The 27,979-nt window shown below is 38.2% G+C and overlaps 3 protein-coding genes across 3 annotated transcripts; 1 reads left to right on the forward strand and 2 right to left on the reverse strand.

Moving 5' to 3' along the window:
• The first annotated feature begins 3,935 nt into the window (after positions 1–3,935).
• LOC110704082 lies at positions 3,936–4,849 on the forward strand. The gene has a single exon (XM_021881863.1). It carries the CDS (start codon positions 4,095–4,097, stop codon positions 4,587–4,589), a length of 495 nt encoding a protein of 164 aa, XP_021737555.1. The 5' UTR covers positions 3,936–4,094; the 3' UTR covers positions 4,590–4,849.
• Positions 4,850–7,546: 2,697 nt separating this feature from the next.
• On the reverse strand, positions 7,547–10,796 carry LOC110704115 (glycine-rich protein DOT1-like). Its single transcript, XM_021881893.1, has 5 exons — positions 10,673–10,796; positions 8,893–9,087; positions 8,058–8,198; positions 7,957–8,013; positions 7,547–7,899 (listed from the first exon to the last, which is right to left on the reverse strand). Exons 1-5 carry the CDS (start codon positions 10,794–10,796, stop codon positions 7,547–7,549), a joined length of 870 nt encoding a protein of 289 aa, XP_021737585.1.
• On the reverse strand, positions 10,560–27,696 carry LOC110704150 (eukaryotic translation initiation factor 3 subunit A-like). The gene is made up of 14 exons (XM_021881931.1): positions 27,446–27,696; positions 26,700–26,767; positions 25,279–25,763; positions 24,179–24,394; positions 23,081–23,449; positions 22,955–22,984; positions 22,607–22,834; positions 22,331–22,492; positions 20,664–20,885; positions 20,367–20,564; positions 20,069–20,275; positions 12,743–12,823; positions 11,462–11,663; positions 10,560–11,322 (listed from the first exon to the last, which is right to left on the reverse strand). Exons 2-14 carry the CDS (start codon positions 26,743–26,745, stop codon positions 10,946–10,948), a joined length of 2,823 nt encoding a protein of 940 aa, XP_021737623.1. The 5' UTR covers positions 26,746–26,767; positions 27,446–27,696; the 3' UTR covers positions 10,560–10,945.
• Positions 27,697–27,979: the final 283 nt, after the last annotated feature.

Genomic DNA, 27,979 nt, shown 5'->3' on the forward strand with positions numbered 1-27,979 from the left:
GTTAAAACCATTAAATAGTACAAGTATTGTTTATTTATGCACTTAGACTGAAATTTTCTGTGCATTTAGCTCAATTTCCATGCCATACACGGGGTTTTCATTTCATTGGGGGGGTGGGGGCGTAGGACTATGATTGCAGAAAAAATGTTAAAACCATTTAAGAGTTTGACAGAGATAGAGAGTGGGCGAGATAGGGGAGGAGAGAAGAATAAGGATCAAGAGAAACAGGAAAGGGAGAGAATGAGAAAGAAATAAGGAAGAGAGCAAAAAAAGAAAAAAAAAAAGAAATTAAAAAAGGTGACTATGTGATGGCTAAGATGTTAAAGAAAGATCGAGGTCCTCAAGGATACTAGGGAGAGAAAAGTTGTGACAATTACAACTTTTTTTGAAGACTGTTATACGACATAATATCTTTTTAATGACATGACAAAAATATAAATTATGAAATTGAATATCTTAATAACCATATAAGATAAATAAGGGGAGCGATGAGGAAGGATGAGAGAGCGATTAAGACAAACTTTAATAACCATGACATATAAAATAAATGAGAGGAGAGATGAAAAAAAGGTGCGAGAAAGGGTGAGGGAGCAACTAGGACGAACTGAATTATCAAGACCACAATAGAAGAGTGAAAAGAGAGAGAAGAATAGGAAGCAAGAGGAGGTAAGGTAGTAGCTGATGATGAGGGAACAAAAGGAGTAGAGGGAGATAAGGCTCAATATGTGATGGTGACAATGTGAGAGATAGAAGACAAAGAGATAAGGAGCACTTGAGGAGGTCAATTATATAACCAAGAAGCAATAAACAAAAGTGTTAAAAGACTTAAAATTTGCAACACCATAAAGACTTGAGTGATAGAAAGAGTACGGGGAAAGAGAAGTAAAGCTAGTAGGGAGAGCAAGTGATATGGAGTGTATATGTGTTCTCTGTGTGTTAGATGAAAGTGGTAGTAACATATAACTTTCTCAAAATCAAGTGATATGGGCGTAGGACTATGATTACAAAAAAAATGTTAAAACCATTTAAGAGTGTGACAGAGATAAAGAGCGGGCGAGAGGGGAGGGGGGGAGAAGAATAAGGATTAAGAGAAACATGAAAGGAAGAGAATGAGAAAGGAATAAGGAAGAGAGCAAAAAAAAAAAAAAAAAAAAAAGGTGTTTCGGGGTTTTCTGATGTCCTGCGGGAGAGTTACAATTCCGAGACTGGAACCGGACGCCTGTACCTGCAAAATAACGGAGACTCCTGAGAGCTCCGCCTCCAACGGTCAAGTTAGTACCTGATTAAGGAGTAATTAATACGGAAATTAAAGTAATAAGATCTCTCTAGGTGAGAGTGCTTAATGTTGATAATCTGCGTCGTTAGCGAGATTAGCCGGTTATTAGTGTTCCGTAATATTTCTGTTCTTCTCTGCTTGATTTCTTGGTCTCCTAATTAATGAGGATTAATTAAGTATTTATAGCCTTGAGAAGCGTGCCACTCTCTAGGTTTAGGGTAAACCTAGAGCTGAGCGGGCCTCTAGACAGGATTGGGCCTTGATGGCCGGTTTTCCCATTTGGCATGGGTGGACACGTGGCGTGTCTCAATTGGTCCGTAGAGGACGTATCTGTGATTGACACGTGGCAGGCTCCTGTTGGCCTTCGTGAAGGACACGTGGCGGAACCTGGTTGGTCCACTTGTCAGACGGTGATTGGTGGATAAAAATCCCCTAATCAAAAGGTGACTATGTGATGGCTAAGATGTTAAAGAAAGTTCGAGGTCGTCAAGGATACTAGGCAGAGAAAAGTCGTGACAATTACAACTTTTTTAGGAGACTGTTATACAATATAATATCTTTTTAATGACATGACAAAAATATAAATTATAAAAGTGAATATCTTAATAACAATATAAGATAAATAAGAGGAGCGATGAGGAAGGATAAGGAAGCAATTAGGACGAACTTTAATAACCACGACATATAAGATAAATGAGAGGGAGATGAAAAAAGGTGCGAGAAAGGGTGAGGGAGCAATTAGGACGAACTCAATTATCAAGACCACAATAGAAGAGAGAAGAATAGGAAGCAAGAGGAGGTAAGGGAGGAGCTGATGATGAGGGAACAAAAGGAGTAGAGGGAGATAAGGCCCAATATGTGACAGTGACAATGTGAGAGAAAGAAGGCAAAGAGATAAGGAGCACTTGAGGAGGTCAATTATATAACCAGGAAGCAATAAACAAAAGTGTTAAAAGACTTAAAATTTGCAACACCATAAAGACTTGAGTGATAGAAAGATTACGGGAAAAGAGAAGTAAAGTTGGTAGGGAGAGCAAGTGATATGGAGTGTATAAGTGTTCTCTGTGTGTTAGATGAAAGTGGTAGTAACATATAGCTTTCTCAAAATCAAGTGATATGGATTCGACACTAATCATACTCACACAGTAAGTAGCAAAGGTCTAAAAATTACCCGTCATCAAATATATATGAAGGTCATCAAATTACCCAATTTTATTCTTTGCTCTCATCTTAGTGGAAGATTATGATGCTATGCTGTTCACTAATGATGAGCCTAACCCTGTACAGACTACAAAGCTCTCATTAAGCCTAATGTTTATGTAAGCAGTTGTTGTGAATTATCAATTTTTCATCGAACATAATGCCTTGCGCGACCTAATTTTAATTTAGATACTTCTGGTTGAAAATATGTGCTCTATAAAAAAAATAAAAATGAAAATAATGATAGTCAAATTGTTTTGTGAATAATGTCCATTTTAATTTTTTTGGCAACACCAGGTATACTTTTTTTTTTTTTTTCTCAAATCCTAGCTTTAGCAAGTACTTAATCTTGATATTGACATGATTTATAAACAATGTGGTTTTGTTCCGAATGATTGGTCCTGTTAATAACTTGTGTATCCTGTTGAATTCAACGTTTTTTTTTCTCTTCAAGCGTGTATTTTTACTACCATAGTTCCTACCTATAATTTATCTAACAATTGTTGCTTATTATAACAGGATGTAATTGAGAAAGAAAGGAAGCAAAGCAGGTAATCCCTTTGCTTTTCTAATAAGAAAAGTTTTTAATGGCCTCATTATTGTCATGAGTTATGATTGTTAGAACTAGAATGCTAAAAAAGGGATGATTTAGCGTAGGCACTGTGTTTTGGGGCAAATTTTGGTGATTTACTCACCTTGTTTAATTTTGGCCAAGGTCATATTCGTTTTTCTAAGTAGATTATTATGATTGGTTATTAATGATATACTTACTAACTTTTAGCTCAAGTTGGGTCATTTTTTGTTCGAGCCATGTAATTTTGGATATTGTTTGAGATTGGTTCAAATAATTCAGTAGGGGTCATTGTTTGGAGCTATTAAAAATTGATCTTTGACAACCAATTCATCGTGTTGTTTTTGTTTGTGGTTGCAGTATCACGAGGAGCAGAATTTACAGGCAGTACTAAGTAGGGCATAGGAAGAAGATAAGCTATGAACAACGAGGAGTCGTTATAGCTGCACCCTTTAGATTAGTATTTAGTAGTAATTATGTAATCTGATTCTCATAGATCAATAATTAAGTAATTATAAAGCAATTACAACATTGTAAATATATTAATAGCTAATAGACAAAGTTGTACTAGAGATTGTGCTGCACCTAATTTTCCTTCTGTTGGGAGTCGAATATCTATTCTTTTAGTTTGCTTTTGGAGCCAACTCAATGCTCCATGATTAACCAATGCACATAAACTTACTAACATGTGCATATGCCTTATGCAAGCCTTCTAATAATCCCCACTCTAACTTCTATACCTACACATTATATACTATAACTCTATAAGCAAATTCACTTACATTAATAAATACACTACGACTAATTACACACTAATTACCTAAACAAAATCACGTTGGGGGACCGCGCCCGTATTGCGCGGGCCAACAACTAGTTTACGCAAATACGCAATATCTTTTACTGTAGTTAAAATCTGTGTATTGTATGGACACTAACCAAGTCATCTTATGAATTAGGTATCTTCCCCCAAAAAAAATGAATTAGGTCATCTTCCTCCCTTAGTTCTTTACTTCTCTTTTGCACCCAAAACTTTGAATTCAAAAAATCATGCATAAAAAATCATCGATTTCAATCTACAACCTACTTCGCAAAAACCCCTTTACCCAATGTACAAAACCAAAAAATTCTCTTTTCAAATCAATTGCACCAATTTCTACCCACAAATGTTCTCTCTCAAAACCCCCAATTTCTTCCAAACCCACTTCAAATTTCCCCCATTTCAACCACCCATCATCCTTAATTTCTCAATTGAGGAGTTACAGTGGAGATTCAGCTGAAAATTTTGACAAAAACACGATAGTGGATGAAATTAATTTGAAATTTGCTGAAGCAAGGGAGGAAATTGAGGCAGCTATGGAGTCTAAAGAGACTGTTTATTTCAATGAGGAAGCTGAGTGTGCTAGAGCTGCTGTTAAGGAAGTGTTGGACATGTTTCAGGGCTTGTTGGGGAGGTTGAAGGATCAGGAGAGAGAAGCTTTGCAAAGGTCTATGGGACTCAAGATTGAGCAGCTTAAGGCTGAGCTTCAGCAGTTGGATGATTGATTTCGATTCGATTTTTGAGGTTCGAGTTTTTATTTTTTTAAAAATTATCAATGACAGTCTTAATTTTGTTGAGATAATCACTTTAGTGTTAGTTATATTGAGTATAATACCGCAAGGAGTTACTTCAGTAGCTGAGGAAATTGTAGTATGATTCTCATCTCTTATGTTGCAGTTTTAATAAGGAATGTTGTGGAACATAAACAGTTTTGTGTTGTATATCATTGATTAAGAATTAATGACGTTTAATTTAACAGAGTTTACTGATTTTTTTTTTGTTGTGTACTTGTTTAATTGATGTTGGTATATCATTGGTTTCAATGACTGGTTCGATTAGATTAAAGTCTTGAGTGCTCGTGTTTGTTTATAGTCTTAACACGCTCTTGGGATTGATAATTTCGTCATTTGAGGGAAGACATCATGAATTTTTGTTGAATGTGTTCTAATTCGAGCTTATGCTTTCGGATAATTTGTCATGTCTATATGACATCTGAAGTTTCCATAATTTTTTATGCTTGGATTTACTATTAGCGGTTTTCTCTGATTGTCACCATAGTCATGAATTGAAGTAGCAAATCCTAGTACGTTTTTCTGCTGAAATTTGATGGGATCCTCAAGAGCTCCCTCAGTTTAAGTTCATCTGAATTCAAAGTTAACTTTAATTTAGACTGTAGTTACCAGTTAAGATGATAAATTGAGTAATAATTTATCACAGTGCTTATGATCCAAATTAAAGTTAGTCATCTGATATGTAGTGGCAAGTGCCATTGTATTTTTGAAAATAAATAATATCTTCTCCAGCCAATAATACTTTGTATCTCTGAAGTTATCTTGCATTCCAATATCATCTTGAAGGTTTACCTGCCTCTAATATATAGACATCACTCTTTGCTAGTCTTTGCTACTTACTGATGCCTGATGGGCTGAAATGATCATGTTATTCTTTAGTTGTTCAAGATTGGACAATTCTGATAAGTGTACTGCAGTATGAATAAAACCGGTAGATTCTATATTCTCGAGGTAAATATTTCTCTTCCATCAATATAACTTCCTGATATGATCTAGGAAACATTATACGACTAATTGATCACTTGCTTGTCGATATGAGCGGAATTGTTTGGATAAAAATGCAACCATCTTATGTAACTCTTTGCAGAAGAAATAATTATATATACATAGCTTGAATTGTTTAGATCCAGTGACAACATTATCTTCTAGTGGAAATGCTGTTGATATTTTTTTGTGTTCCTGATACTGTTGGAAACAGGGTACTTGATAAGTATGTAATGTATCATATATTCTGCGAAATTTATTTGCCTAATCCACCATCTCTTCATAGCCTATAATGTTTTTGAGCTTTCTACCTGGAAGGTTCCTTCTTGGATTTTCAGTTTTGTAATTGAGTTTGATGAAAACAAGGGTTATGCTTTATTGATGGAGGAAAAGAGAGGGAGTGAAGATAAAAGACAACTACCAGTGAAAAGCTGTTATTTTGGATTATAGGATAAGAAACACTCTTCCTCTTGTTTTTCCTTTCTATCTGTGCTCCATAACCACCACCTCCTTGATCTAAACTGTCAACCAGCTACTCTTATTAGTCCCTCCTCATTAAGTTCCCTTAGCTTACCATATTGGTGTCTCAGCTTAAGTGACTTCATTTGCCACACGATGGATTTAAAGCCATAATAGCAAAGTTATTAATCTGAATATGGTGACATTGCTAGATTAGGTCATTAGGACATTCTCCGTGTAGCTTTTTGTTTTTTTTTTTTGGTTTTTTTTTTTTTTTTTTTTTTTTTTTTTTTTTTTTTTTTTGTCATAGTTGGGGTACATCAAGGGCCGTTCGGGGATTTCCTGATCAATTAAGAGGCAGATTAGGAATACACGCCTGATCTCCGATCAGATCATCCATTCCTGGAGAGTGGTCAAGATTTCTGTCATCAACAGTAATTTCCTTCTCCCTCAGAATCCTATTTGTGAAGTGTGAATTCCCTTAGAATCCTATTTGTGAATTCTGAAGGGATGTAAGTTTAATAAGCATAAAGTAGGGATTGTTAACGAACTATGGAGTATATATTGCCAATGACTGGTGACATCAATGGTATATAGATATCCTTAGGAAGAAATGTGCTGAACTGAGCTCATTCTCAGTTAGGGCTTAGCTTGAAATTCACTAAACCTCAATAGCTTTAACCGAGACTCAGACTAGTCACTTGTAACTCAGCTGGAATCGTTAAGGGATCTATTAAGTCGGTCTTTTCTGACTTCTCTGGCTAGTCATCTACATATTAGGTTGACAGTTTGGCTCAGCTTGAGGCTAGGGTTGGCTCAGGCTTTGGTCAATCTGAGAATTTTTCTTTTGTAAGTACAGTTCCTGGATCATTTTTGGCAACCTATCCTTATCCTTTACCACCTATCAAATTAGCTTTTTGGATCTCACTGGCACCATTTTCAAGTTCTTTAATTATTTCCTTTTTTTCCTATAAATTGCAAAATATGACTTTTTATTATTCATATACAAGTACTAAAATTTAATTTGACCCACGTATTCTTACTAAAAACAATGGTCTTTCTGCAAAATATGTTGAATTCATCTCTATTTTTACTTTCAATGTATTCATTTTTTTTAATTTTTATTAAGTAATCTTGGTCAAAAAAGTTGTGCATTGACAAATATGTTGGTGAAGCTATTGTATTTTTAAGAAATTGGAGGAAATTATAAATCAACACAAATTTGAGTAAATCCCATGCAGGATGCTCAAAATCTTAATCCAAAATCTTGAAAAATGATTACCACAATTTAACATGTAAAACAAGTTTTTCCTGTCTTTTTTTTTACTTAAAAATCACAACTTCCATTATTCAGTAGATGAGAGTGAGATGCAACAACCGTTTGAAGTTTACCTCTCCCCTTTCACCAAGTCCTTTCCATCTCTTAAAAGTCGATCTTTACTTGGTATTTAAACCCATCTACATAGCTTTGAGATCCTAACCAGAATAAAAATGGCTAATAGGTGTGTTTGCATGTTATATGGCATGTTTCTTGCCGTAGCATTAGCTAAAGCACAAGCGCCAGCAATGTCACCAACAAATGCATCACCAGCACCACCCATACCTCCGTCAAACCCGACAACTACAACAGCTCCAATACCCTTGTCTACTCCACCAGTGTCGAATCCAACTTCCCCACCACCTCCCAAATCTCCTCCAGTTAGTCCGCCACCTGCACCAGTATCGCAGTCACCACCACCATCTGCACCAGTAACCCAGTCACCGCCACCACCTGCACCAGTAGCCCAGTCACCGCCACCACCTGCACCAGTAAATCAGTCACCGCCACCACCTGCACCAGTAAATCAGTCACCACCACCTGCACCAGTATCCCAGTCACCGCCACCATCTTCCCCAGTAACCATGTCACCACCACCTGCACCAGTAATCCAATCACCACCCAGTCACCACCACCTGCACCAGTAATCCAATCACCACCACCTGCACTAGTATCGCAGTTACCGCCACCACCTGCACCAGTAACCCAGCCTCCACCACCACCTGCACCAGTAACCCAGCCTCCACCACCACCACCAGTAACCCAGCCTCCACCACCTTCCCCTGTAACCCAGTCACCACCACCAGTACAACAGGCAACTCAACCACCAGTACAACAGGCAACTCAACCACCTGTACAACAAGCAACTCAACCACCAGCCCAATCGCCAGCTCAGGGATGAAAGATTCAAAGGACTCATTAGCTGCTCTGCTTTTTGTATTGTAATCTCCACCTCGGTTTATAAAAATAAACAATAGATTCTTTTTCCTTTGACTTATTTACTGGCCTTTTGTTACGAGATGAGAGTTTTGAGGAAATTTTTGTTATCGTGTAGGAAAGATGATATGAATGAATCTCATGAACTGTTCTAGTTCAATAGCCGTCCTTTCCTAGCATGTTTTATAACCATTTTTGCTACATTCTGATCTATATCTGCTATTTTCGATGTTTCTTTCGCGCTGTATTTTCTCACTCTTTTGTTATATTGGAATTATGACCTTCTGGTCCTATTAGGTTTAAACCTTATGTAATATATGCTCCTTTCTTGTGTTAAAATAGAATATACTAGTAGTTGAGTACTTTTTTTTTTGTTGATAGTTGAGTACTTTAACGCACGAAACAATATTCCAATTACATGCAAAAACAATCTTATCATGAATTCAATTACATACAAAAACATTCATCCTAATCTTCTTAGTATCATTCCGGAAGTCATACTCAAGCAAAAGACCCAGGTTGTCAACTAGTTTGTGATACTGGAGACATCCTGCACACTGATTAAAGCAGGTCTAGTTGACGAATCAGCAAAAAAATGCAGGAACATTTGACATATACAGCTTATACTCTGATTTTGCGAAGCTTTCTGAAAGGTGAAATCATGCAGCTTACAAGGTTGATCAAGGCACAACGCGTAACTAGATGACAATGTAGAAACTGAATACTTACTGAAACCTTTCACAATTACCATTACAGACATTACTAAAAGTATATATCTCACTAAACACAAGTTCAAATAATGAAGAAAAAGACACCTACGTATTGTTGTAGCATTGAATGAAATTTGATATAATTTTAAGCAAATTATGTTCACACAGAAATCCTCAACTAAATACACAGAAGTCTTGGGAAAATAAATTTGTTCAAGATAACTGGACGAATACAGTTCCTTCTTCATAGACTCTTCTATTTACCAGTCGTTTTGTTCTTTCACCATAAGCATCACCTAGGGCGCTGTATGCATACTTGGTTTACATCAAAGAGATGACCTTGATCATAAGAACATAAGTAGACCTAGTAATGGTTCATGGTTGTGAATGAACGACAGTCTACCAAAAGATGAACCACTGGTATCATTTTCATTCAATAAGAAATGAGATCACGACAGTAAACCTTTATGACCGATGTCGAAATCAAATCAAGTGCTCCGTCTTCCTCCTTGATCAGTTCCAACTTACAGACCAAAGTGGATAGCTACATTTGAGAAGCAACCAATTTATAGCCATGTCTAATGACTGTTAAAACATTCTCCCTGGTTAGATTTTAAAGCTTCCTTGTAAGAGCATGTACAATCTTATCGCATTATTCAATAATGAAACCAGCTCGTCACTGGGATGGCTATCAAGAAACTGTCAAAACTTCCTTCATAGAAGTGCTTATATACACCACACGAGATGAACACATTGACATACATCCGGAAGTCAAATTACAGAACCATACTTCATTCACAAAACCATATTTCATATTATCTAGTATAGACTTGGCGTTTATTATGTAAAGCGATTTTGAAATGGCTTGAAGAGATATAGGCTTGTCCTTTTTTGTAATTATTGGCTTGGATATGTGAAGTATTCCGTATAAAAGCCTTTGTTCCAGCCTAAGATAGCTTGAGTTTTGAGAGAAACTGAGAGAAGATCATGGTTAGGATTAAGTAAATATGGAAGACTTAGGGATAATAGTTTCCTAATAGTTTCGAGTTCTATTTAGTTTGATTGACAATAAGTTCACTTAACTCGAATAAAAATTGGAAGAACCATATGATAATACGGTTAATACCTTCATACTAATGATAAGTCTAGATAGGCAAGAATTTGCTAATACTCCCTCCGTCCCCTTTTGATAGTCCCTTATGGCTATTTTTCACGGGAATTAATAAACACAAATAAAAATAGTTAAAGTACATTGAAAAGGTAAATTGACATTGGATATGCAAAAAGGTAGAGAGATAAAGTAATAAAAGTACATGGAAAAACAAATTTTACATAAAAAAACTTAAATTTACAAAAATATTGTTGCACATTAGAGGGAATTTTGGTAAAAAAATAATATTAATGGTTGTTGGAAATAGCAAATGGGGTGAACATTTTGGGATTAAAATTTGTCCATAAGGGACGGAGGGAGTAGTTTGAAGAAAAAAAATGTTCAAATATCCGAAAAAAAAAGTTCTCCATCCTCCAAAAAGGTAGGCATCAAAAAGCTCAATAATAAAAGAAAGCACGTCAAAGTCGTCTAATTGTCTGAAGAAGTTTTACAAAAATACATTTCATAGTCTTAACACTAGCAACATCCCTCTTAATACTCTGCTGCTCGTTAATACAGTATAAAGCAGCATAAATACGAACATTGAAAACAAAATTGAAAGAGTAAACTCTGAGAATGGCCATTTGCCACAAAGAAGTTTCAAAGGAACAAAACCATGCACTGTCTGGCCTGTCTAATTGCAACAGAAGTGGTCAGAGAGCTTAAGAACCTTGAGCACGAATTGATGACCAAATGGGCCTTGAAAAACCCACACTCTAAGCCACACGGATCATCACCAAGTGGGCCTTGAGCTGCCCCCACCTGAACCACGGCGATCAGTACTTCGCCACCTGTCAGCAGTTGGAGCTGGGGCTGGCACAGCAGCTTTCTCCCGCAAGTGTCTCGGAACATATTTCGTAGGTGCTGGAGCAGCAGCAGCAGCAGCAGCAGCCGGAGCAGCAGAAGCTGCTGCTGCAGCAGGTACCGCCTCTGCCTGAGGCCTGGCAAGAGGAGAAGCCTCAGAAGACCGAGCAGCCTCACCAGCAAGGATCTGCTGTCTTCTTAGCCTCTCCTTTTCTTCAAGTTCCCGCTCTCGTTGCCTTTGCTTCTCTGCAATTTCATCCAGCTTAGCTTGGCGCTCAGCATCTTCCTTTCTTCTTCTCTCAGCCTCTGCAGGTTTAAATGCATAAAATGGTATATAAGCAACAAGTGTTCAGTACATATATATCAACAAGGTACTAGGTTAGCAAAAAAATTAAAAAGGTTGTAAGCTGAGAGAAAATTGTTGTGCCATAAAAGCTGTTCAGACCTTCACGCTTCCGTGCTTCCTCCTCTTCACGCAGCCTGTTCAATCTTTCCTCTTCTGATCTCAAATAGAAAAGCATCTTCCGCTGAGCTACCCTTTCCTGTTTACGTGCCTCACGAATTTGACGGAAATGCTCCTCCCGTTCTTGTCTCAATCTTTCGAATTCAGACTGGCGGCGACCCACCACTCTTTCTTGGAAAATTTTCTGAGGATAAGAGGGATGATGAGAAACAATCATTAACCTCATATAATATAAATGACAATATAAGACAAGTACATCTCATTTACTTCAATAATACTTCCTCCTTTTTATTTAGTAGCCACGGTTTTAACTTCTGCATTATTCACAATCCATTTTGACTCTATAACTCTATTAATGGTTATAACTTTAGAAAAAATATAATCACGTGGGGTCTTGAAAGATTCAATTTGTAACTCTCATAATATCAAATTTTATGATTTCCACACACCGAAAATTAGAGATATACTCCCTCTGTATTTTATTAATTGCTCCACTTTCCTTTCGCGGCTGTATTTTATTACTTGTTCTATTTCCCTTTTTAGAAAATTTTTGACAACATTTTACTATTTCCCTCCCCACTAGTGACCCCCCTCAAATCATATTTTAATATTTTTCATATTATCTCTCCTCCTCATTTACACTCACTTTTTCTTTTTTAGATTTTTTTTTTTCTTCAACAAACCCCACTTCAATCATATTTTATTACTTTCTACAATTCCTTTAAAACTCCACGGCTCCACGCATGGACAAATGGAGCACGTAATAAAACACAGAGTTACTCCCCTCCGTTTCATAATTAGAAGCCTGTTTTCCTTTTTTGGGTATTCAAAATTAGAAGTCTGTTTCTATTTATAGATAGTACTTTTTGACAATAATACCCTCTTTTTTATGATTTGTCATTCCTTTTTTTTTCTTTTTTTTTTTGTTTTTTTGTATTTTTGGCATCAATTCCCAACAATTTCTCTTTCCATCTCTTCAATAATTCTCAATCACTTTTTCTTTTTCTCCATCTCTCTCTAACCACACATGCATATTTGTACTCCCAACCAACTTCCTTAATTCCCGTGAAAAATGGGAAATAGACTTCTACTTATGAAACGGAGGAAGTATTAAAATTAAGCATTGGAAAACATGAAATGTGAAACCTTGCAATTAAAAAAAGAGGAACTGAGGAGTATCTAAGGGCAAAAACCAAGTTTGCCTGACAAGTGATAACAAGCACATAAATAAATCAATAGCATTTATTATGATGAGCTGCTAACCTTGTTTTCCATTACACGAGCAAGTCTGTTCTTTTCCTGAAGGTCGCCATCATGACGCTGCCTGCTGAGCTCAACCTCAAGCTGTAACATTATATTCAAGACTAATTAGATTATCTGAAACTGGCCAAAATAGCATACGCCCTTTGAGCAGTAAAGAAGAATTAAATATAGTAAGGCCACTAAGTAATTTTTTGGGCATCTTAGCATACAGATATCATAAGTCTCCAAGACTGGTGTGGCACACTAACTAAAATTGAAGATATGGACTGAAAGAACACAGTCGAATGTCTGTCCCATACTAAACAACATATATTCCCACAATCCTTTTTTTTAACCAAAGGAAGATAAAAACTAAGCACCAAAAGACCTGTGTTTCCCAGGATTAAAGAGAGCATAAGCACTTCATAACTTTGACTATGACAAACACATGATATATCTATACAGTTATATACATGTCTGCTGAGCGCATAATTAGACATAGCAAAACAGACTCATACCTGACCCAAGACCCAAACTTTACCCGAAATTACTGTTTCACCCTGACCTATACCCAATCCAACCTGCTAATGAATGTTTCTAAAAATAATTACTATATTAAAATAAGCATATCGGCAATAGAACCGAAAATGACCTGACCCGAACCTGAAATCTACCGGAAAGTCATATCAAAGAAAATCACCCAACCTGAATTAGACCCAAATGCCACATAAACTCATCGTTCAGTGTAAATCTTAGCTTCGCCCACCCCCCCCCCCCCCCAAAAAAAAAAAAAAAAAAAAAAAAAAAACCACCCACTACCGCCATATGACAAACAGGTACAAGGCCTACATGCTCCCCAAAATGTTTGTTGCCTACACGCCAACTATTAAACTGCTTGCAATCTCTTGAATTCTTCGGAAAAAATAAAGGTTTAACAGTAATTATATGAGAATTTAAATAAAATTAATAATAATAATAATAATAATCAAAAAGAGAATAATTATATTGAAGATCAAGATTGACAGAGTTGGTGGCCCCCAAAAGATAATTTAACCCCCGACACAGGTGAAAGGACTTGCAATACAATATCTAAATTTATGTTAGCACAGGATAGGCAGGCCCCTATGTCCAGACTTGAGTGTCCAAATTGAAAAGCCAGAGTTTGTTCAAATTCAAAAGATACTTGATGCTAAACATGTACATACATATTCCAAATCTTATTTAAAAGTAGTTTAAGGAAACACTGCTTTCATAACTTTGAATTATTAAATAAAAATGAGAAACTCAAATCCAGAAACATTTCATAAATTGATTTCTCATACTATGTTTCATGTCATGGTAATTTTCGAAAGGAAAATATGTTAGCTTCTAGGCAGTTAATTCTAAATAGGGGGTGAGCTATAGGCCTGCGAGAATTCAAAATTCTGATAATCCGATCCGATTTTTTGGATATCCGTTCCAAAATTTCAGATCGGATCGAAAATCTGATATGTAAAAAGGATATCGGATGCAGATTCGGATATTGATTTTCAAATTTTCGGATATCCGGTATCCGGAAAAAAATTGGATATCGAATATCCGAACCAATACCCAAAAAATTAAGCCTGGAATTTATAAAATTTTCAATAGAATAGTCATTTGATGATTGAACTTAGGACTTTATTATGTATTATCCACTGCCTACTAGACTTCATGTGACAATTGGATGGTCATTTGATAATTATTTTTTTTATTGCAAAAAGACTATTTTTTTGCTAAAATATAATGTGCAACTTAGCGATAAAAAAGTGAAAAAATTAGTGAGAAGTATTAAGTTATTAACCAACTGTGATTATGTAACACACTAACTCAATATAACAGATTTATGGAAAGAAAGCAATAAAAGCAGCAATTTTTGAGGGAAGAAGGCAGTAGATTGATTGATAAGAACTTAAAAAATGGAGTCTTGGATCTGAGTGACTTCAGGCCACCACTCTCTAGGGAGCACCTTTAGGGTACAAATCTCCTTAACCTAGGAATTACAAAATGATTGCCTACCTACACACTCCCCCTTCCCCTTTCTTATATTTACACAACAAGCCAAGAACAGAAAGGACAAAAAAGCAGCTGTCACTGATTGTTAGGAAAATTCCCCTGCTCCTGCTGTGCTTGAGGTATTTGGTGTGCTTGTGTCAGTCCTCTCCTTCCCTTACGCTTGTAAGTGATCCATTCCCTGTGCTTGCTCTTCCTAGCATACCCAGCACTCGTTACACCTCCCCCTCCTTCAAAATTCACCTTGTCCTCAGGGTGAAATGAGGGAAACCTTTCGTGAATTACTGCTGCTTCTTCCCAGGTTGCATCAATTAGGGGCAACCCGTGCCATTTAATGAGTACCTCCAAAATGTCAGGGTCTCCCTTGGCAGCTCTCGAATCCAGCACACTCTCAGGTTCTGTCTTGAACTCCAGCTCTTCTGTCAGCTGCACAGGAATGGTAGGACTAGCCACTTGCTCCCCTAAGGCGCGCTTAAGCTGAGACACATGAAACACGGGGTGAACCTTACAAGTCTCTGGCAGCTCGAGCTTGTAAGCCACCTGACCAACCCGTTGAATCACCCTGAAGGGTCCGTAGTAGCGCGGAGACAACTTCTCATTGGGTCTTCTTGCAAGGGATTTTTGACGGTAAGGTTGAAGCTTTAAATAGACTGAGTCCCCAATTTGAAACTCTTCTTCCCTCCTTCTCACATCCGCGTGATATTTCATCCTTTGCTGTGCTCGAACCAGATTCAAGTGTAGTTCATCCAACACCCAATCTCTTTCTTGTAACCATTCCTCTAACTTGTCCACTGGGGTCTCGGCCTACCTTGACAGCTTGGGTGGATCTCTCCCATACACTACCCGAAAAGGTGTAAAACAAGTAGAAGCATGATAGGATGTATTATAAGCGTATTCTGCCCAATGTAGCCACTTACTCCATGACTTGGGCTTGCCATTAACAAAGCAGCACAAGTATGTTTCCAAGGTTTTGTTAACAACCTTGGTTTGCCCGTCGGTTTGGGGATGGTAAGCGGTGCTTCTCTTAAGGTCCGTACCTTGTAATCTAAACAACTCCTTCCAAAATATGCTTAGGAATATACGATCCCTATCCGACACAATTGATGTGGGCATCCCATGTAAACGTACAACTTCCTTGGTAAACACTTCCACAATTGTCAAAGCACTAAAAGGATGCTTTAACCCGATGAAATGTGCGTACTTGGATAGCCTATCCACAACTACTAAGATCGAATCAGCCCCTTTTGAATTTGGAAGTCCCTCCACGAAGTCCATTGAGATATCTTCCCAAATAGTCTCAGGAATTGGTATTGGTAAGGGCTGCAACAACCCAGCCGGTTGCAATTGCGAGTGTTTGGCTTGTTGGCAGACGGCACACTGTTTCACATACGCTGCTACCTCTTTCCGCATTCCCTTCCAATACCACTCGGCAGCCAACCTTAAGTAAGTCTTCGTCTCTCCTTGGTGTCCACCCACCGGGCTGTCATGATACTCTCTCAACAATTTAGAGATCATGTAGGATCCCTTAGGAAGCACTGCTCTTCCCTTAAAGAGTAATCTTCCTCCCTCGAGTGAAAACCCTCCTTGCGGCTCTTGCCCCGCTGACAGCTCTGCCATTAATTTACCAAGATCCGAGTCTGCCTTTACTTCCTTTTCCACCTCCTCCCAGTCAACTCTCGAGGTAGTGATCATGGCTGTGAGTTCCCCCAGCCTTTCTCCCTTCCGAGACAAGGCATCTGCTACTCGGCTACTCGCTCCGGGTTTGAATTGAATTTCGAAATCAAACCCCAATAATTTTCAAACCCATTTTTGATAGTCGTCGCCCACCTCCCTTTACTCCATGATATACTTTAAACTTTGTTGATCGATTCTCACCACGAAACGGCGCCCAAGCAAATAATGCCGCCATTTCACCACGGCCAAACAAATGGCCATTAACTCTTTCTCGTAGATGGCTTTGGCTTGTGATTTCGGCCCTAGCAACTTACTATAGAAGGCCACAGGCCTAGAGTCTTGCATTAATACCGCACCTAGCCCATAGCCGGAAGCATCGGCCTCCACTATGAACATCCTGCTGAAATTAGGCATGGTGAGAACAGGGGCAGAGGTCATGGCTCCTTTCAACCTCTCAAAGGCTGCCGTGGCCTCCAATGACCACCCAAAATTATCTTTGCGTAGCTGCTCGGTCAGGGGACGTGCTATCTGAGCATAGCCTTTAATAAACCCCGCAACTCCTTCAACGTCCGAGGAATAGGCCATTCCACCATTGCTCTAACTTTTTCTAAGTCCACTGCCACTCCTTCCTTCGACACAATGTGGCCCAAATAGGCTACTCTCGGTTGGCCGAACTCACATTTTTTGAAATTCGCCACCAGTTGATGCTCCTCCAATGTCGAGAGCACCCTTTTCATGTGCCCCAAATGACTCTCCTTATCGGGGCTGTAAATTAAAATATCATCGAAAAACACGAGCACGAACTTTCTTAAGAACGGCCTAAACACCTCGTTCATAAGTGCTTGAAATGTGGCTGGTGCGTTAGTGAGCCCGAAGGGCATTACCAGAAATTCGTAGTGCCCTTCGTGGGTCCTAAAGGCTGTCTTATGTGTGTCCTCCCGTACCAAAATCTGGTGATATCCCGACTTAAGGTCGAGTTTCGAGAAAACAGCAGCCCCGTGAAGCTCATTGAGCAATTCCTCGATTATGGGAATGGGGTATTTGCCTGGTATTGTCTCTCGATTTAAAGCACGATAATCCACACAAAATCTCCACGAATTATCCTTTTTTTTAACCAACAAAACAGGGCTGGAAAATGGACTAACAGACGGTTTGATTATTCCCGCCTCAAGCATCTCCTTGATTAATCTCTCAATTTCATCTTTCTGAAATTGGGGGTATCGATATGGCCTCACGCTCACCGGATTGCTGCCCTCCTTCAATATTATAGCGTGCTCATGCCCCCGCTTTGGTGGCAATCCTTTCGGAGCTGCGAAAATCTTCGTGTTGCAGGGTGCGAAGCATGGCTTTGAGGGAGATCTTAGTCCGCTCTAAGGCTGGATTTCCCTTCAAAGTTATCCTTTCCTCTCCCATCATGAAACTCATAACGTGAGTCTTCCCGTTATGCACCACCGAACCCAATTTCTCCAGCCACTCGATCCCCAAAATTAAGTCAGCATTCCCCAAACGGAGTGGTAAGAAATTTTCCACCACCACATAGCCTTCACGCAAAACAACTCTAACTCCTAGGCACCTCCCTCTTCCCCGTATGACATCCCCGCTCCCTAGAGACACACTGAATTCTCGAGCACCATCCACGGGCACCCCCACCTCCGCCACCAACCCTTCCGAAATGAAATTATGGGCGGCTCCCGGATCTACTAAAATCACCACCGATTTAGGCCCAACCTTGCCCTCGAGTTTCATGGTGCGAGGACTAGAAAGGCCCACTAGAGAGCAGAGCTCCGGGCGTTATCTCTTCGTCGCTAGAGCCGCCGTTGGGTGGCTTGGAGGGCCTAGCGTCTTCATCGTTTGCGTCGCCGAGGAGCAGCACGCTGAGCTCACGGTTCTTACACCGGTGGCCGGCACTCCATCGCTCGTCGCAGCGAAAGCAGAGGCCCTTTGTTTTCGTCGAAGAGGAGCCGGTGGTTTTTGGGAAATTAACAAAGGCTTGGGATTCTGATGGGGCTTTAGGCCAACCCTTGAAAGAAGCCGAGCCTTGGGTCGGAGTCCCATATGTGCTTATGAGTCCTGGCCCAGTCGAAGTCGGCCCACTTGCAAACTTAAGCCCACTTTGGGCTCCAGTGGTCTTGCCCAATCCAAGAAATCCGGACCCCCTTCTATATCCACTTACCCGATTCCTTTCTTCGACCCGACCCGCAATCTCCATGGCTTGCTCCAGATTAAACGGGTTCAAGATCCTTACTTCAGCCTTAATCTCCTCCTTTAGGCCTTGAATAAAGTGGCCCATCATTAGTGTTTCTGGTATATCCTCTAGAGCAGAGAGTTCAATGAATCTTTTGCGATACTCGAGGACGGTGGTCTCCTGGGTTGTCGCCAGCCACTGCTCGTGGAGGCTTCCGGCGTGGGTCGGCCGGAATTGGCGCAAGACACGGACTTTTATGTTCTCCCAGTTCGGTATGGGTCGGCGCCGATTCTCCCATTGGAACCACCTCAACGCGTCGCCTTCCATGGCGGAGATGGCGGATTGCAGCTTCTGGTCCTCCGTGAGTTGGTAATGTTGGAAGTACTTTTCCGCCTTCAAGATCCACCCATCGGGATCCGTACCTTTTCCAGCGGTGGTCGCCGCCACCATTGGTGTCATTGAAGTTACGCATTCCAAAGTTGCTACCTTGCCCTTGCTCGTGATTCCTCTGATTCACCAGGTTGCGCAACTCCTCGCTGAGCTTGAGTGTTTGTATTCGCCGTCATTTGAGCCTCTTGCTGCTGTCGGAACAGCTCGAAACGGTGGTCCAACCGTTGAACCGCATCCTCCATCGACTTCTTTAGGGTGTCCTCCTGAGCCTTCATGGCCGTCTCTAGGGCTCCCAACTGATTTTGTACTCCGGTCATCTGCTCTTCTAAGGTGTCGCACCTCTGAGTTGCCGAGAGAACCATGTTTTTTTTTTTTTTTTTTATCGGAGTTGGTGCAGGGGTTGGTGGTTACCGGCTCTGGTGGTCGCAAGACCGCCGCTCTGATACCACTTGTAACACACTAACTCAACATAACAGATTTATGGAAAGAAAGCAATAAAAGCAGCAATTTTTGAGGGAAGAAGGCAGTAGATTGATTGATAAGAACTTAAAAAATGGAGTCTTGGATCTGAGTGACTTCAGGCCACCACTCTCTAGGGAGCACCTTTAGGGTATAAATCTCCTTCACCTAGGAATTACAAAATGATTGCCTACCTACACACTCCCCCTTCCCCTTTCTTATATTTACACAACAAGCCAGAAAGGACCAAAAAGCAGTTGTCACTGATTGTTAGGAAAATTCCCATGCTCCTGCTGTGCTTGAGGTATTTGGTGTGCTTATGTCAGTCCTCTCCTTCCCTTACGCTTGTAAGTGATCCATTCCCTCTGCTTGCTCTTCCTAGCATACCCAGCACTCGTTACAGATTAATATCAATATCCAATCTGAAAATTTTCGGATATCCAAAATTTTCTGATTGCAGTTTTTGTCTTTCTGATATCCAAGGATTAGGATATTCAAACTAAAATCAAATTTTGATTCGAATATTCGATCCATGCACAGACCTAGTGAGCTATGTATCTACATAATACAGTGCCAAGTACGAAGAAAGAATTCAAGTTAAAATCTACCTGTTGCTCACGCTCATGAAGAAGCTGCTCCTCAACCAAGCGTTGTTGATATGCAGATTCAATTAGTGGAGCTGCCTCCTCTCTCTTAGCTCTCTCAAAATAATCCATCTGCTTGCTCAACTTCTGCAACTTTTTCTCCATTTCTTGTTTCTCCTTCAGCTGCTCATTGAGAGCCAACTCCATCAATTGTTGCTTTGTCAAATTATCCTGAAATAAAGTACATAAAACACAAATTAAACACCAATTTGCACACAACATCATGAAGTCTTATCAGGGGAGGGCGGGGAGGGGGACTCACCCCTTCAATAAGTGGTTTCTTCTTATTTTTGGAGAATTTTTCCTGAATCAGAGCTTTTGTTTCTTCCTTCTCACGTTCTTCGATTTCCTTTTGGATTCGCTGAATCTTCCTCTTCTCCAATTCAATAGCAAGCCTTTTCTGTTCAGCTTCCTCGTTATTTTTTAGCTGCTGTAGTCTCTTCAACTCTTCCTCACGCTCCTATTAAGACACCAAAGATATCAGTTCTAAACAGGACTGCATAAAACAAGGTACAACAATCAATTTCCTCAAGAAAGGTACACCAATTTATGATCATACCTTCTCCAAAAGCTGGCGTTCTTGTTCCTCTTTGCGCTGCTCAATGATTGTTTTACGAGCAAGAAGCTTCTTATGTTCCTTCTCCACAACCTCAGCTAAACCAGATAAAGAATCTCCAATTTTTGATGCTTTATTAAGGGGAGGATATATCATGGACCTTGCCTTATTCAATGATTCAGCAAGCACTGTAAGGTGATTTCTCAAGGTATCAGATTCAAGATCCTGCATTAAACATCATGATTGGTCAAACGATTTACAAGGTGACCCTACATATATGGACACCAAAATCTCAACTGAGGCAAAAGGCCTAAAAGAATAATAAAAAATCTGAATGTTCAACAACTCAAAAGCCCTCAACAAGTAATCAATCAAAAAGTAGGATAAAGGTTCATAGTTTACCCGAGATAGGAATACCTGAACTGGCTATGCACAACATACGTAGATCCTATTCAGCTAAGTCACACAAATCAATCAACTTAGGGTCAAATTCAGATCTAAATTCAGAGCAAGGACAACAGTAGTTCTGAACATCCTGAACTACATTTCTTAAAAATATATCTTATGGTAACATGATATCATATGAAAACCGATCAGACAGAAATGAACTCCACCTAATAGTTATTTATTCAGCTTAATCAGACATAAAGCAACTTAGGGTCAAGATCAGATTAAAAATTAAGAGTACAAAATTCGTTTCAAATTTCTAGACCTGATTGTTAACAAACCCCCATTTTATATTTCATTTTTGGGGTTCTACTTAGTTACTACAGATAATTAGATACCCCTCCCCATCCGCACATTAATTTTTAACTTGCCTTTTGCATATGTTTTTAAGAGTATGAATAAAACATATGTGAGGTTTGGTTGATTAAAAGGTGAATATAATAGCAAGATAGTGGGGTTTAAAAACTGAATAAAAAAAGAGAGATTGGGTTTGGTTAATTAAAAGTAAATAAATATCTAAAGGTAAAATGGGAATTATAGTTATGATTTTTTTAATTTTGCAACTTCCTACACTAGTTTCCAATTTCTTAATTTTAAAATTTCAATTGAATTCTATATAAATTTAATTTACTTTTAATACTCAATTTCTAAATGATAGTCATGTTTCACTTTTTATACAATCTCAATGCAACATTTAAGCATATATATCTTCAAATATGTATTATAAAAAATTATAAAAAGTTGATGATGTGAAACTACCTATCGAGATGAAAATAAGATCCCACGTGATAACGTGAATATACTTTTACTAATAAATTTATCAAGAGATTATTAGATTCCATGTTTATAAAGACAATCAATTAGAAAGTGAGTGTGTTAACTTCTCTCTACTTAAATAACATAATAAACAAAAAAATCTTATCTGAAACAATTTTATATCAAAGGGAATTAAAAGTTTCTTGTTAATGTTGATATTTAATGATTATCAATGTGTTTTTCTTCTTTAAAGTCTATAATTCAAGCATAGAGAGTTGTCTAATTGGATTGGATATTTACTTTTGGATCAATTCATTTACTTTAATTTAATTTTGTTTAACCTATGGGGGACAAAATCAGTTCTCAATTCACAGTTCTCATTCTAGAATTGGTTCTCATTGCACGCACACACACAGTTTATAAAAACTAATGGACATAACGCATAGATGCTAGACATGAGAGCTTACCAGAATATTAAACGAAACAGCACCATTCATATGGTCAACCTTCATATTTATAAACCTATGTTTGACAGCATCTACAGAGATCTTTTCCACAGCAGAAAAATCAAAAAAAGGAATCATCTGGGATAAACTCCTAATAGTCATTGTCTGGTAAACTTGGGAAGCCTGCGATGTCAAAAGTAGGATATCAATGACACTGAAGGCAGCTATGGCACAGTGTACTATGGCACATTTGCAAAATACACTTGGTAGAGATGCAAAATATTATAAATGGTGCACCTGCTGTAGCAACCTCAGAGTTGCTAGCTTTTCTAAGGCAAGACTATACTTTGACAATTGCACTTCTGGTACAGAAGAAGCTGAGGCAAGTTTCCCACCAAGCTTAGAAATTTTGTTCAACAAGGGCTGAACTTTTAGAGACAAATCCAAGGGGAGAAACTCATGCTCTAGAAGATGATAAAGATCTTTCACTTCTGGCAGTACACAAGACATAACTCCTTTGGAAACCTGCCAATTACATAAAAAAACCAAGATAAGATGATGTAAAAAAGACTACATTTCTGCCACAAAATCTCTTTGGTTTTCAATACTAAAAATCTGAAACAATGAGCAGTTGGGGGGTCATACCAGTTCCAAAAGAAGAGCTGAGCGTGAGAGCTGTCAAAGTTTAAAACAATAGAACTATTAGAGGCAAAAAGTAGATTACACATATTAAGATAAACAAAACAAGCTAATGGATAAGCAATCAATTACCACTTCTCTGCTCTCAGGTTTGGAATCAAGATTAAAATTAATAAGATTAGACATCCTCATATTACGCTCTTTCTCATTTTCAAGTTCCATATGAGATGCACCACGCTTATGGTCATAAGGAGGAACAGAGAGGGCAGCCAAAACCACAGATGATGCTATCGTCTGCAAATCCTTCTGGCTCAAGTTCTTGTTAAAGTTCTTCTGAAGCAAGAAAAGCTTGAGCCAAGCATATGCATGATACAGATGGCTACCAGAAATCCAAAATATTTCAGTGAGCTTGGCATAGTAAACAACCATCAACGAAGGCTTAGGTGTCTTCTTAACCATACACATCAAGCCATGGATATCTTCAACCGAGCGAAATGCTTCCTAAAGGAGAAACAAATGCTTTATTAAATATTAAATAAATAAAATAATTTGACTTACAATAGAAGATCAGTATAAAATGAGAGCACAAAAATTTTAACCACACATGCAGTAACTACTAATTAGAAAATAAAGGAAAATGACTCTAAAACTGTGCTGTGAAATTAACCTAATGAAAACAAATCTATCCAATATTGTAGGTCTAAGGTTGAATACAACTCAACCTTGTTGCCTCACCCATAGTACCAACCCCAACAAAGGCAGTGCTCTGATGTTTATGATATGCAAAATCATCAACTGTCTTTCCGCTTTATCAATAATTAGTAAATGATCTGGAAAAAGGTGACAAAAAAATCTCATTTTTCAATTAGTAAAACCATCAAATATGAGTCAAAATCTATGTTATTTAGACTCCACATTTTACCTCAAGTACCTATGTCAAATCCTTGAAACTCGAACATGGGTATGAAACTTCAACCCTTCATTTTAGGATAAATCATGGAAAATTTTCAGAAATAGCCGAGTTTAACAACATAAAACTAAAGTTAAGCTTTCTTTTAAAATTCACCAGCAATCACATAGGGAGACAGTATTTAGAGAGACAACCAGCTGTTCTTGTTTAACATTAAAGATAGGATATCGTGACTCAAAAACCAGGCATATTATTCTAAACAAGTTTGGTAGCTAAAAAAAGTAATGCTGCCACAGGAAATTCCTTGGCCATTGCCTCACCTGCCAAAGTTCAAGTTCAGTGGCAATCTTTAGTTGCTCAAATCTCGTGTCGAGATACAACTGCAGGCTTTCTGGAGCTGTCAGATCAGGCCTGTCTCGTTGGTCTTTGTATTTATTCAAATTTGACAAATGGTTTCTGATTATTTCACACAGTCTGCGAAATTCTGTGGTCCGTTTGTATTGCTTGCAGAATTGAAAAGCGCGATGTGCTGTCATCTGCAAAACAATAGAGCAAAATATAAGTTCCTAAGTAGTTCATGTAAAACACGCATACAAAAATATAGCTATCATTACTGCGGCATCATAAGACAGAGCAAAGCCCGAGATTAGTACTTATAAGCAAAACTCAAATTTAATAATTATGGATCAAGAGAAGACATCCTTGTTATTTTATAGGATTAAAAATTCCTTTAATGAAAGAAATCAAAGAATACATTGCATGGAATACAGCAAGTGTGATATATACACCTTCACAGAAAAGTGAAGTGCCAACACTAACAAAAACAATTTTCAACACATACACACCTTATGAGGCAAACTGTTATAGCATACTATCATCGAATACCCTGGTCAGTAACAGTTATAGCACACTATCATGAATATTAGTCACTTAGCCCTCCCTTCAATCAATAGATGTAATTTTGTTCTAAAGCAAGAAAAAAGCCATACCATAAAAAAGGATTAGAACCATATGACCTCGTGTAAAGACCTTTTCCTAAGATTTTTCACAAGTTGGACCCAACCTAAGCTAACCCCATAATTCAAAGAGCTTCACATCTGTACTATATAGCATGAATAAAGAAAAGAAAAAGGTAAAAATGGGAAGAGAGGGAACTGCAAGTATGTTCAACAGTTATAGACGATATAATTAAACTCTACGTAGTTTGCATTGCGGTCATATAGTTTCAAGTATACATCAAAATACTCAAGGAAAAAAATAAAAAAACAAAACAAAAATCACAAAACATTATTCAGAATTATATATCTACAAAGAGGACTCGTATACTTCCATCCCAAGATAGCATTGTTATGCTTCGCAAATAAAACAAGGCAAGCATAATACAATGTTTAAAAAAAAATTGAAATAAATAGATACTTACAGCATAAAGATTCTCCAATTTTGAATTATTACGTAATATTTCCAAAACAGTTCTGTATGTCTCCCACAAAAATTTGAACCAAGGTGTAACAAGTTCACGATCAGACCTGTCTTTTCCCTTCTCTCCGCTAACATAACTTAGCATTAGATCCTCAGGACGCTTATCTGCCTCAAGATCTTCAACATCAAGTGCTTCTTCTAATGCTTCTTGAGCTTGATTACGAGCAAGCTCAGCTTTCTCAGTTGATAAGTGCATGAAATGCTTAATTACTTCCTCTAAAGAATTCACATTCACTTGTTGGCATACAATTCGATATTGGATTAAACCGTCTTTGGCATACCTACCCTTCCTCATTTCAACACAGAGATCTATGTATTTGAACATGATCTTTTCCAACGTTTTCTGCCATGCCCTGTATCTTTTGGAGGTAATAACGTCATGAAGGGCCTGCAGGGCATCTTGCTTCTGACCAACATTGATCAGCTCTACAATAAATGAAAGTAAAAACTTGACATGAGAACCAAGAAAAACAGCATAATACACCAGATAAACAAAACACAGTTTTCCCATTACGGGAATGAAATAATAACAAAGAATCAAAGGATGCATGCACATGTGCCAAAGAAAGAAGGAAGGGAAGCCAATAAAAGGATAAATCTAACAGCGATTAGTTAATTAGATAAAAAAAAAAAAAATCCAAACTCAAGAAATATATTATATTATAATACAGTATAAGATAGAGATAATAAATATAAAGCCATACGAATTGATGATAGGTAATCTCAGATAGCTGAAATGGCCTTACATTCAGTGATGGAAGAACGAAAGGGTTATCATAAGAAACTAAAGAGTTGTAGAACAACTAACGCAATAAATTATATCCCTAGGGTAACAAAAAAAATATAATAAATACCCTGTACATCCTTAAACTTAAAACCAACACCATAGCAACTGCAGGTTCTATCAAAACAAATCAGATCCAACGAAGAAGGCTGATAGTTCAAGTAATAACTATTGTAAGTGCTTGTTTAGTTACATCTTAGTGGTGGAAAGTATTGCTTCCTATGAAGTTGTAATGCCCCATGAAGTTTAACTTACTAAGCAACTGCCAGATTTTGTTTAGCTTAACATAGGAAGTTCTAATTCCCATGGGATATGTGGGGACTAATTGAGTGAATTCCTCTATTTTGTGGGGGAGTAGAACTTCCAAGGATGTTCCACTTCCTATGTTAGTGTCAACCAAACAATTGCACATATATTTAAATCCTAAGAAATCATCATAAATTAAGCGTACAAGTTATAAGGAAGCATCTTGAGTAATGGAAACATCTAGAAGTGGGTCAAGAGGCACACATCAAAGCAAACAAACAGAGGCAAAAGGGAAGAGGCACAAAGAAAACAATAATATTTAAGTTACCAACCTTCTGCTCGCTTCAAAGCATTTTCTGGTTTCGCAAAGGTAGACATGTTGATCGACGGATGCCAGCCTCTACACAAGAAATGATTCGCTATGAATACAACAGGTAAATAATACGGTGATAGGTTATGTAAACTCCTACTTATGATCATGTATATTCACAAAAAAGCTAAGTTAACAACCACAATGTTAACCATAAGCTCTTAACATAATGTCGCTCGGTCTCTCGTGCATTTTGTTTGGCACAATTTTATTTCAGGCCCGTCACCGAACCAGGGAACGAAGTACGCCCGGAGAAGATCCAATTTCATAGCCCCATCTTAACATTAGAGGTAAATTTGTTCAATTGTCAACTTAGCCACGAAAAATCACAAATTTTAGGGAGAAAGGTCAAATTTCATAGTCCCATCTTAACATTACAGATAAATTAGATTCACTTATCAATTTAGCCCCGAAAATTCACAACTTTTAGGGAGAAAAGGTCAAATATCATAGTTCCATTCTAAGATTTCTAACATTAACGGCAAACTTGATTCAATCATCAAATTAGGATTGAAATTTCACATAAATTTCTTCTCTATCGACAAATTCGCTGCTTATAATCTTTAATAACCTCAGTGTTATAACCCCAAGAGTTCAATGATCGACTTCAGATGAACCCTAAATTGAGCATACTGAGAATTAATTTAACGATAAACCCTAGATTGTAAAATTGATATTCGATGACTACAAAAAGAAACAACATCTTACCTCAGAAAGCTGCTTCAATGGAGGATGGAAATCACAGGAATCGCCTCAATGGAATGAAATTAGGGAGTGAATAACAGAATAAATGAAAGAATATCAAAAAGTTTGAGTCTTTGATAATCAACGACTCAAATTGTAGGGTTTGTGATTTCGAGTGAAGAAATGAGAGTTGATGTTTTTTTTATTGTTTTTTTTTTTTTTTACTTGTACCACTTTTACAGTATTATTTTTAGTGAAACGCTAAACATCGCCCGCAATTTACCATATAAAGCCCACAAATATGTTATGATTTGACCATTATGCCCTTTTGCTAAAATTGAGATAATCTCGGTGTAAAAAATGTGGAGCCGTACTGGCTCGTCGGGGGAGACCGGATGGCAGGCCGGAGATGCGGGGGACGCCGGAGGTACGTCGTCGTCGACGGAAAACGAGGTAAGTGACCGCTAAAATTCACGGTTTACCGTCGTAGTGGCTCCGGCGCCTAGGGTGGACGCCCAAACCGTAGCCTGGACGTCCAAGCCGGACGCCAAAACCACT

Source organism: Chenopodium quinoa, unplaced genomic scaffold (genome assembly GCF_001683475.1).
Source record: "Chenopodium quinoa cultivar QQ74 unplaced genomic scaffold, ASM168347v1, whole genome shotgun sequence".
In the NCBI taxonomy this organism is placed as follows: Eukaryota; Viridiplantae; Streptophyta; class Magnoliopsida; order Caryophyllales; family Amaranthaceae; genus Chenopodium; species Chenopodium quinoa.

Coding starts and splice junctions, on each gene's coding strand:
- LOC110704082 (XM_021881863.1), top strand. CDS start 4,095: ATGCATAAAAAATCATCGATTTCAATCTACAACCTACTTCGCAAAAAC.
- LOC110704150 (XM_021881931.1), bottom strand. CDS start 26,745: ATGTCTACCTTTGCGAAACCAGAAAATGCTTTGAAGCGAGCAGAAG. Junction 23,450..24,178: donor CTGAACTTGAACTTTGGCAG/GTGAGGCAATGG, acceptor TTTCTCCTTTAG/GAAGCATTTCGCTCGGTTGA. Junction 20,565..20,663: donor AACGCCAGCTTTTGGAGAAG/GTATGATCATAA, acceptor GTGTCTTAATAG/GAGCGTGAGGAAGAGTTGAA.
- LOC110704115 (XM_021881893.1), bottom strand. CDS start 10,796: ATGGCCATTCTCAGAGTTTACTCTTTCAATTTTGTTTTCAATGTTCGT. Junction 8,199..8,892: donor CAGTGTGCAGGATGTCTCCA/GTATCACAAACT, acceptor ACTGGGTTACAG/GGGAAGGTGGTGGAGGCTGG. Junction 8,014..8,057: donor TGGTGGTGATTGGATTACTG/GTGCAGGTGGTG, acceptor TTACTGGTGCAG/GTGGTGGTGACATGGTTACT.